The 10,750-nt window shown below is 47.4% G+C and overlaps 3 protein-coding genes across 4 annotated transcripts; all 3 read right to left on the bottom strand.

Moving 5' to 3' along the window:
* Positions 1 to 698: 698 nt before the first annotated feature.
* LOC128726772 (uncharacterized) lies at positions 699 to 1,342 on the bottom strand. Of its 2 annotated transcripts, none has more exons than XM_053820598.1 (4): positions 1,268 to 1,342; positions 1,104 to 1,192; positions 878 to 1,010; positions 699 to 786 (listed from the first exon to the last, which is right to left on the bottom strand). In XM_053820598.1, the coding sequence occupies exons 1-4, from the start codon at positions 1,340 to 1,342 to the stop codon at positions 709 to 711; spliced, it is 375 nt and encodes a 124-aa protein (XP_053676573.1). In that variant the 3' UTR covers positions 699 to 708. The 2 variants fall into 2 exon arrangements, with proteins under 2 accessions (XP_053676573.1, XP_053676574.1); XM_053820599.1 differs by having other exon boundaries at positions 1,104 to 1,194; positions 1,264 to 1,304.
* Positions 1,343 to 5,178: 3,836 nt separating this feature from the next.
* LOC128724917 (histidine-rich glycoprotein-like) lies at positions 5,179 to 6,060 on the bottom strand. The gene has a single exon (XM_053818638.1). The coding sequence runs from the start codon at positions 6,058 to 6,060 to the stop codon at positions 5,179 to 5,181; it is 882 nt and encodes a 293-aa protein (XP_053674613.1).
* A 2,774-nt stretch (positions 6,061 to 8,834) lies between these two features.
* Positions 8,835 to 10,750, bottom strand: LOC128724916 (G-protein coupled receptor Mth2-like). The gene is given in 7 exon segments (XM_053818637.1): positions 8,835 to 8,961; positions 9,041 to 9,226; positions 9,302 to 9,476; positions 9,549 to 9,980; positions 10,081 to 10,097; positions 10,099 to 10,202; positions 10,277 to 10,750. Coding segments are annotated over 7 exon segments (1,515 nt in total).

The raw sequence follows: 10,750 nt of genomic DNA, 5'->3' as shown, positions 1-10,750 counted from the left end.
CTCTCACCAGAATCACGCCCTTCTTAATCTTTGGTGTCTTTGAAGCTTGCCGTGATCCGGAAAAGCGGCCACACCTTCAGCTGGCGCTGCATCCGGGTGAAGCGCTTACACCGAAGGGTGCACAACTTTTCTTATAAGGACGAAACCCATCACGACGGGTTGATGGGGTTTAATGTGAGTTTTCCGCCAGCCACAAACTGTTGCTTCTTACACACGAGAAGAAGCCGAAGCACGTTCCTGGCGCAGCAGAGCAAGGTTTGGTGAGTGAGAAGGAAAAGTTTCCGGTGTTTTCCCGAGGAAAATTGTTTTTTATCGACAATCTGCGTTTTTTTTTTTTGAGCAAATTTCACAAGATTTTCCTTACGTTTAGGAGCATCTCTGGGCAATCATGTTGCAATGACGATTTACTTCCAAACCATGCCTAGGTTTTAATCGAATGATCATTCTCAACGATATTTCTCTCTAAACGATTCTTAGCCGTAACGGTTCAGTTATTTTAAATAAATTATTTATTCGCAGATTTCCAGTGTGATACCAGCCTCAAAAATTGTTTAGATTTGCTCCTATCCTCGATACAATTTACTCTACTGCAGTGGCGTGTAATCAATCCATCGCTTCAACGCAGGGAGAATTAAAACGTTGATAAAATGATCTTAAAATCTACTCATTTCGATAAACCGAAATTGTGTGAATTTGTTCCGTGGTACATCACTGAAGCAGCTTCAACAGCAACAACGCTACCACACCCACCATGCTCCAGGTGGCGTAAGGTCGCGTAGACGAACCCTAAAACAGAAAACGGCGTGCGTCACAATAAAGCGACAAAACTCAAAACCACGCGCGTCACCGCACGGGCGTTAATTTCTTGATACCATACCGAGTAACTGGTCGAAACGGATGACGAACCCATTCCATTCGGGTACTTGTAGATCGTCGTCTGCGCGAAGCCGTTCTTGTCCCGCTGCGTATCTTGCGAGACGATTTCCGGATTGGCGAAAGGAAACTGTGGCCTACATCCCCGAGAGTCACCGGAGACAATAAAAAACGCATGCATTAGTGAGCATAACCGGGTGGGAAAGTAGAACTTTCATGCTGTCACTTACGGTGGGAAGTTCGGGAAACCATGAGGCTGCTGCGGGCTTCTGACAACGCGTACCAAGCTTCCCCGGTTGAGGTTCTCTCGAAGGTCATCGTCTGTACGGAAAACACACAACACTGTTAAATAGCTCACCAAACACCCCACGGCCCTACACCCCTGTGTACCTATGGCGGCACTGGTCAAAGTGACGGCCATCGCGACGCCAACGAGCAGCAGCGAAGATTTCACCAAAAACGAAGCCATCTTAACACGACGATACCGCAATGGACACTGTGCATGCGTTCAGAGATCAAGCTCCAAAAACTCGATCGCGGTTCCCCCACTCGTTGGAAAAGAAAACGAAGCACGCTTCGATGCGTCTGCACGAGTTACCTTCTGACGGTTGTGTGCGTTTTGACGGAAGCGTGTGACCTGGGCTGGTGGAGCTGTTTTTGGGGAGGTCGCGATGAGTCAACGCCAACTGCGACGTTATCTCACGAGAGCCATGCCCCATTGTGTGTCGCGTTGACTCAAACATTCGAATGAACCATTCAAACCACCTCCAAACGAACAAAAAACAATTACAGAACGTGCTAATGTTTTTCCTCCATCCACAGCGCAGAAGCCAGTCGACCGGATCGAACACGTACACCAAGGCAGACGCATTCATTGGAGCATATTTTTGTTTTGCTGCATAATCTCCGCACAATGGAGATCGCGATCGGTCGGTTCATGCGGTGCATGCAACGCAGGTGCCAACCACCAACACAACCACGAGCGTCAGAAAATATGGTCAAAATAAAACCCCGAAAAGACCGGTTTTTGGCCCGCGCGATCAACGCACGCACCATGTGTCGCACTATAGACCTTTTCTGGACGAAATCGTAACATTTCCGAAGCATGATGGAACAATCTTCGCATCTCCACACATATTCCGGTGTTTAAGCACAGGCATTTCCGTTTCTGTTATCAGTAGGCTATACATTAACAGGAAAACACACATAAAGTGATGGCTTTATCTTTATAATCTACGTACCATGTAGCTTCTCGTTGAACAAATAACAACGTTGCCGTCAAATATTGGTGAGATAGCTTACATGTTTAATGCCCTTCATTACCTTATTTAAAGTTCGCCAGAAGATGACTCAATACTAACTACGTCTCGTGGAACTGTTTAGCGACTAATTTCTGCCTTATGTAAGCTCCTTCAAAACGTGTTCCCTGACGAAGCACCTGCAAATTATTGAAGGTCGTACTTTAGTCGAGAGTGTAGATAATATGAGTGTCTATTATAATATAGCTTTATCATTTTTTGGGAAAAGTCCCTCAGCCTCAACAAATTATTTTTTGAGCCACAAATTAGGTGCCGTTCCATTTTGGTTTGAAATTTGATAATTGAGAAGTGAAACCCTATACCATCAGATGATTGTGGTTAGGAGCAACATTTTCTATCCATTAAGATAACCCGTTTGTTTGGGGTTAGATTCGCCTCAATTCAAACAATCAGACATCTTAACGCAATTATATCTCCCACACGAATGAACCTTTGCCAGCAGTACCACAGCTCCCGGGATAATAAAATTAAACTACCGGACTCGAGTGACTCAGGTGACGGTCTGTTTTGCTCATACGTCGCTACACTAACCTACGACAACCGAGCACGGAAGCAGAAGCCCCATTAGGCCGAGCCCAGTGATAACGACTGCTCCCTAGTTGCCTCCGGGTTGGTCTGCCCTCTTAACCCAAAAATCATAAAAGCCCCTGCAATGCGAGAGCACGAGCCCCATGTGAGTGTCGCACAGGAGCAATGTAATTAAGAAGGCGGTCGAGCCAAGGACGAAAATAGAGCGAGAGCAGAAGGAAAAAAATTGCAGTCATATCATCTACACGGCGACGCGGCACAGCACACGTACGCTCCGGGGAAGCATAAACATAATTGCGATAATTGAAAGAGAGCGGTCTAAAATCTAAATCACTTAGACCGACACCGGTAAGGATCGGAACCGTTTGGTCGGGGTCGTTTTGGGGGTGATATTTTCTAATTTCTCCGCTTTCGATGTGCTTCCAATTTGTCACGGCGTGGCATGATTTTTGCTCGAACCGGCTCCCAAATTTAATTTCACCAACTGCACCTGCATCCGGTTCAACGACAGAGGAATGCCGACAAATGCCAACCTTCGGATTGAACGGAAAACAGCAAACGTTTCTATCCTTAATTGACAGCTCGTTTAGTTCTTGGACGTTGCAGGCATCGGGCTAGAGCCAAAAACTGGTCCACCATCGAGTCGGCTCGTACCACTCAATCGGGTGATAGTATTTTTAGCCTCCCGCTCAAATTCCATCAGTACACGCCTTCTTTTGCTATCGACATATGCGGAAAATTTGAAGGTTATGTCGTCGTTTATCTTTCGTCCTGCGACACACGGCCGACCGGGTGATCCGTAAGGTAATACTCATTTCCGGCCGGGAAAGCCATTACATGGTTTTGATAGGATTTTAAGCCTTTGTCCGGTGCTTTACACTTTCACAGCTATCCTTCGACGGGGGACATCAACACGCTGAGTACGGTGGAAGCTTGGCTGAGGTCAGCCACTGGAGCACTGAATTTATAATCGCATTTCCTCAAGCATTCCCACGGGAACTTCCCGGTTGAAGTGTCCTCCCGGTTCACCGAGAGAGAGAGAGCGATGCCAGGAGACACCACATTCTTCTGCCAGTTTCAGGAACTGGGAAAGATAACCCAAACCGTACACTAGAGGTCAGCGAGGGACAGTTGACTTCGGTCGGGAATGAAACCGATCCCGATGTGTCCTATCCAACGTGGTGACGGAGTTTATGGTGAGACTGTGTCTCCCTCCAGGAGCGCCAAAAATTCCGCGCCATCCAGGACGACCGCTCCAGGTTCCGCTCCCGGTGTGATGATGAATGTTTAATTTTAATTTAAACTCCTGCGACCCTTCAGGGAAAACCGGTCCCGCGGTCACTCGGTGGCCCTCTCCGGGAGCGTCCGGTTGGCCGTTAATAATTTTGTCAATTGAGCTGCCGTAAATCGAGCGTTTAATTATGGAAGCGCGGTGTCCGGTGAAGGAAGCTGTCCGAGTTAGACCGTTTGACAGCGCCGGCCACGGGATCGAACGGATCAAAGTGAAGGTCTTGCACCTAACCTCACTAATCGGACCGGAAGCCATGCACCGGAATCGAGGCCACAGCCTCAGGAATGCCTGCCGTGCAAGTGCATTTTGGCGACGAGTGAGGCGCGAGTTTTAATGCATGCATGGTGCAATCACGGTCTAGCGGTGTAATATCTTATGATAATGGAATTTGACATATTTAATGGTGCGGGTTGCGCTAACCTTGCAGCAAGAGCCCCAGTTATCGTCGAAGATAATTAATTATAAATAAAATTCCTGCTGAGCCAAGCGTCGCTCGGGTTTAAACTTAAGCCTTAGCTAATTGGTTTATGAAGAGATTTTTTTCTTGTTGAAAAATAACCTCACCGATACTTTCAAATAAGGAACATCTTTCCACAATGTGTTCCAATCACCATACGTAATTATACATCGAGCTACTTCCCCAATCGTACTACAAGATGCATCCCTTCTCTCCTCGAACATGGGTATCTTTTTTGCAAGAAGAGACTTTTCAATTGTACAACCCTCCTGGCACATCGTTTCCATACGAGATTGGCCCAAGATTCTCCGCCCTTTACAGATCTTCTAATGAAAATATACCACCGCCTTTCGGACGCAGCCAAATCTGCAACCTTCTCTCTCTCTCTCTCTCCCTTTCTCGCACGCTCTCGTTGATTCTCTCACTGCCACACGGCCAATAAGTCATGAATTATTATGATTAGGAAATATTTCTCCGCCAATGTGAAATATTGAACTTGTTTATTACCGTCTGCACTCAACGAAACGACCGCCAGCGTTTTTAGGGGGCCAACGGCCTTCCAACGAGACGAACGCAATCGCCCGGCGCGTAGGCACACCGCGCGTGAACATAATTTATTACGCAAATGCACCCACAGTGCGGGGGTGGGTGTGGGCTTTCTTTACATAAATGCAATTTCGTCGACGAGGTGGACACGCCCGGTAACCGGCCTAAGGGTGAATAATCTGGTAACCGCGCTCAGCCGCCCCCGAGTGGCCGTAACTCGAACCATCCTTATTGTGCCGTTCCCGACCATGCTGATGCCGGAACGCGTCCTGATGCTCGTCGTACGCACCATGTTGGCTTCCGCCCGACTTCTTGTGGCCACCTTCACGATGTGCTCGGTTCTCGTGGCCACCGGATGCGTGCTGGCCCGTCTCAAGCCCATGATGTTCGTGCGCCGATCCGTACTTCTTGAATTGCCCGCTGTGATCGCTCGTGTCGTAGAAGACGTGCTCCTTCTTGTACTCGTCCTTGTGGAACACGTTGTGGTAGCCTGTCGTTTTCGAGCCCTTCTTGTGATGTTTCTTCTCGTGGTGTTTGCCACCCTTCGTGCGGTGGGCCGCTGCATGATGATCGCGATGATGCGATCCTTCGTCGTGGTGTGAATGACTCCTATCCGCTCCGTTGGCGTACTGGTTTTCATGATGCTCCTTTCCGTAACTACCTTTGCGGCCTCGCTCATGGGAATGCTTCTCGTCGTATCCCTTGTCCGAGGTGACGCCCTTTTTTGCGTGGTGACCCACATCATACGCCGATCCGTGCTCCTCACGCTCCTCTCCATCGTCATCGTCCTCGTGATCGTGTTCTTCCACGCGATACACCGCTCCGTGCTCATCGTCGTCCTCATGATCTTCACCCAGCAGCGTCGGAATGTGGTGCTTGATCTCCGTCAGTGATGGTAACACCTTCGGCAGCTCGCCAAGAGGCGTCCCTGTGAACTCGATCGCGTGTCCTGGCGATCGACTAAAGAAGAAGTAACTCGAAGCGGGCTCATCTGCCGATCTGCGCACTTGCCGTGCGGCTGGGGCAGCCCTCGAAGGGGCGATCATCAAACATCCCCACACCACAAACGTTCTCAACGCGCGCCACTGCATCACAACCGTCGAAAAGGGTCTCTGGGTTTTAACACAAAAATCTCACTCACTCGAACGCCCGAACGTACGCACGCGAGCCGCACCAGAATGAACTACGGCGTGGACGGTCGGTTGACGCTTTTCTTATACCAACCACGCGAGCTGGCCGGTTCGATGAAAAACTAATTGTGATCATTGGATTTGCCACCGGGCTTCACGCCTCACTGCCTTCCGGCAGCTCAAGAAGGGCGCCGCACAGGTGGCTAGACAGGCAATCAAGCGCGTCGAATCGGGGGTGTTGAGTTGTGATACTTTGGGTTTCTTTAACGTTTTTTTTTTCGGATGCTTTGCTTTCGGTGGACAATATTCAAATCGACCCCGAGCGCATAAGAGTGACCAGCCTTCGTCACAACCGAGTGTGGAAAATTATTGCCAATGCCAATGCGTGTGGTGGGAAACTGAGATCTCGTCAAGAATTGAAGGTTGATTTCTCGTATCGGTGCGATGTTTCGTCGAGAGCGTCTGAAATCATTCACAATTTCGCATGCCGAATTCTTCCTATGGTACTTTTCCTTGGATTTCACGCAGTAGTTTTCCTAAAATTTGATCCCTTCCCTCATGTTAATGAGACCATTAACACTTATAATCGTTAGAAACCGTCTACATCTGATTTAAGACAAGAATTGTAGAAATTATTGTAGCACTTAAAGGTCAAGATTAGAAAGCGATTTATCGAAACGAACGCAAATAGAATCATTTTTCCCCAGAAACAGAACTCACCGGAAAAAAGCACACTCCTCCTAACACTGGAACAAGTCTATTATGCCATTGCAAACAAGCAAACTCCTCTGTCACATAGCTGAGCATCCCGACAAAACCACGAAACAAAACCACTACGTCGTTGGTGATAACATGAAACTCCGGCCACGTAATCTCACACTCGAGTTCCGACAGCTTCCAAAGGAACGGCACTGCCAAAGGATTATTCCAAATTCTTCTCGCCTCGTTGTGCCACGACGTCGTCTAATGCAGTACGCGACAAATTAAGCAGTACAGTTGCAATGCCGGCCAGATTTGGTCGTAACATAAAAACCCGGTATGTAAGTGGTTTTTCCTTCCTTGCGTTTTTGGATGCACGCGAAACAACCGGAACTGGGAAACAGTTTTCACCACACACGCCAGCAAAGGGAAAACGCCATTTCCCTTTTCGAAAACCGCTGCTCCGAGCCAACACGTGACGTTGCAGAGCGCTTTAAAGACGGCTGGAAGTTTGCGGCAGGATCTCATCGCGAATAGCGCAAGGCGCGAAAAATAAGCAGCAAAAAGGACACAATAGAAACTGCACACAGCCACCAGTGGTGTCGTTCCGCGGCTTCACGCGGTAATGGAATTTAATAAGCCACATGGGTGACTTCTACCTTTCGCGGCTCCAAGCACGACCATCGACGTGACGGTGCGCTGCAAAAATGAGACACTCGAGACGACGCCATTTTCCTCCGTAATCCAGCCAAACCGAGGCTGGATCTGGAGCGAAGAAAATCTTAATCAGTCTAATTCAAACGAATAGTTTTCCGTTCACAGGACCTAACCGCTCGACGCTCGCAGCTGATGAATATGGATGGAAAACGAGCCCCGCCGGTATCGCTTACCGATCCGCAGGCTCCCGAAGCCAAAATCAACAATGCCCGTAATCTAATCAGGCGGAATACATCGTCGTCAAGCGAAGCGTTACGAAGAAAAAACTCTGCTCGTTGAGGTGGACTTTTTTGTTTGTTTTTCGCTCGCCGCTTTACGCTATTTTCTTCTGCATGATTTATGCCGCATTTTCACACAACATTTATGAGATTCGCCCGACCACATTCGGAATCATTCATTTATGCCATTCCGGTTCCGGTTGCTCAGCAGCCTCCAAATTATCCCATCCTCCAGCCTCGGGGCTAGTGTGCCTAGTTTTACGACCTGGCTGGAAGCGGGATTTTATGAGTGTGGAATCTCTCCTTCAGACGCGCCGGGTAATGTCGGTAATTTGTGTGACAAGAGGAATTACATCGCCTGGTGACGATGATTTATGTAACGGGTTGGGCTAGAACGGATGGTTAGGTGGATTCTTTTTTTTGTGCTACATGAAGCCAACCATCAGATGTGTTTGGTTTTTTGAACGGGAAAATTGTCGCGCAAACTAAAAACTATTTGGTCATTATTTGTACCCAGAAATCCGTCTCGCTTTTTGCTTGTTTTATACTGACGGTACCGTGGAAAACAACAAAAACTTCCTTTTATATGAAATCATCATTCTTATAATTCTGATGTGAAAATTTTTCATGATTTTTTCCGATGTTTTCCATTTTCATCAATCATCCCAATGCTTGAACGCAAGCTATCATGCAAGCAAGCAAGCAAGTTGAGCTCAATACTTACGCGAGTTTCCTCCGCTAGGTGGTGCTATTATCGTCCATACATCGAGATTTTCTTTCCATTTCAAAGCATAGTTTGCTGGCAGAATTCATAATCCTTAGCGCTATTTCAACGCCTATAAAAGCGAAAATTTTATCTGCAATTTCAATGCAATATATATAAAAATCTAAATCCAATATAAAACGTTGCAATATAAATCTAAAATATAATTTTATTCCACGTTTTAATAAAACGATAATTACAATCGTTTAGTGCTATTGTTCAAGAAGAAGAAGAATAATAAACTGATGTCATGATACTGAACACATCGACTTCCAGCAGGAGCAGAAGCTCGATTAGAAACTAGAACAGTCCATTCGGACCTGACTTGACTGATTTGGCATTGAAGGCAGCGCAGTCGATTTGCTTGCAGTCACTGAAAATATCGGTTGTCCTTGCCTTCTGATCTTCTTGCCGCTAATCCTGCAAAGAAGAATAGAAAAAAAAAACCCCGCTAAAGCATACGGTGACGCAGTGATACCAATGATTCAAGCTACTTAACCTCTGCTGCAGTAGTAACCAAACTTTGCGCTTTCCCACGAACAGAATGAAAATAAATACACCACTAATGCAGTTGCAAATGTCCGTCACATATACCAGCCAATTCTGCGTGTCCACGATCCAGGTGATGCACTCAAACGTCCATGTGACGCCCATCACGACGAACAAGCGCACGTACAAACCGTAGCTAGTGAAAAAGTCGTTCGAATAAAAAAACCTTTAGTGGAGAATACTCAATCGATAGAGACCGAGTATTACTAACCGATTACGTTCGTTTGTGAATTTGCCGTGACGTCCCGATTCGCCCTGTAGAGCCGCGGCGGTAGTTCGCTCTATGAGGTTGATCTTCAACGCAGTGCTAATGAAAAAGAACATGTTAGCACTCATAAGCAGTACCAGCGGTAGGTAGAGATACAGGAACGAGACGAGTTGTTCCGCTGAAAAAGAAAGCGAAACCAAAGATACCGTAAGTCTGTAATGCATTAAGTCTCGGACGATATTTCACGTACCCTTGAACAAACACTGACCCTCTCCAAATCCAGGCCGGAGACTCTGTTCTATCACAGCCGTATGGTCAGCTAGAAGCGCAATCGTTAAGAAAACCACCGGACTACCGAACCCATAGCAGCAGTAAAGCAAAAATTTCCCTTGATCAGTCGTCGTCCGACGATGACCCCCAAACGTCCAGTAGATGTCGAACGCCATCAAGTTGAGCCAGAAGAACCCGGACATCATTGAGAGGTAACAAACGTACCCGATCGCTCGGCACCAATCGGGTATATTTTCGAAAAGATTATGCTTAATCATCACCAGTGTCACGTAGCTTCCAGTCAACGAGAACACGTAGCACATCAGAGATTTTCCGGGGATGTTTCGAAGCTCAGGAATCAACGCGTACACGATCAACGTAGCCACGAGGAAGGGTATCGAGATTAGCATGCCTTAAGAGTAACAACGGAGCGAGACAACACGCGTGAAAGCAATTATTAAAGGTGATAAGGATCTTCATGTGATCTTCAACACTCACCCAAAGAATGCCACCGATGCACCTCGAAATACTCGTCCGTTTCCTTAATCCACACATGTGGTGGAGAATCCTCAGCCGGATTGATGCAATACGTCCTACTAGCGTAATTCTTCGTCCCGTACGCAAAACTCCCATCCTGCAAACATTGGTTACTATCACACAATGATCTCTCGCATTTAATATCCCCCCCAACATGACGTCGATCCGTACGTTGATCAGTTCACCTTCATAACCAGAGATCTGCAACGCATAGCCGGGGGTGTAGTTCCAGGCCGGTGGCGTCGCATAGATCAACCAGTAATCGCTGTTCTCTCGTAGATCGATCTCTTGAACTACGTTGCTGGTTCGATGCAAAACGGTCTGGTTCAGTGGCAGCGATGACTCCTCGCAGTTCGTCCGATCGATGAAGTAACAACACACGTACACACATTTGCGTTTCGCGCACACACAGCTGTACACCTGGCTAGAATCTACGTTGGAGGTGTAGTTTTCGGGCGAATAGACGTTCCCGGCATACCTTATCGAACCACTGCGATCCATAATACCATTCGTTAGGTCGATCCGATCAGCAACGGAACAATCATCGCCGATTCCAGTCCCTCCACTGACAAGCATCAGAACCCAAAGCACCAACAACTGACATCTAACGATCGCTTCCTTACGGACACTACGGTACGGCTTCAT

This window comes from Anopheles nili, chromosome 3, assembly GCF_943737925.1.
Source record: "Anopheles nili chromosome 3, idAnoNiliSN_F5_01, whole genome shotgun sequence".
NCBI lineage: Eukaryota > Metazoa > Arthropoda > Insecta > Diptera > Culicidae > Anopheles > Anopheles nili.
This window is presented reverse-complemented; position numbering and strand designations above follow the sequence as displayed.

What these genes read in the sequence shown, in the direction of transcription:
- LOC128726772 (XM_053820598.1), bottom strand. Translation starts at nt 1,342, where the DNA reads ATGGCTTCGTTTTTGGTGAAATCTTCGCTGCTGCTCGTTGGCGTCGCG. An exon ending in TCACTTTGACCAGTGCCGCC is followed by an intron (nt 1,193 to 1,267) that starts ATAGGTACACAG and finishes TTCCGTACAGAC; the next exon opens with GATGACCTTCGAGAGAACCT. An exon ending in GGTTTCCCGAACTTCCCACC is followed by an intron (nt 1,011 to 1,103) that starts GTAAGTGACAGC and finishes TCGGGGATGTAG; the next exon opens with GCCACAGTTTCCTTTCGCCA.
- LOC128724917 (XM_053818638.1), bottom strand. Translation starts at nt 6,060, where the DNA reads ATGATCGCCCCTTCGAGGGCTGCCCCAGCCGCACGGCAAGTGCGCAGA.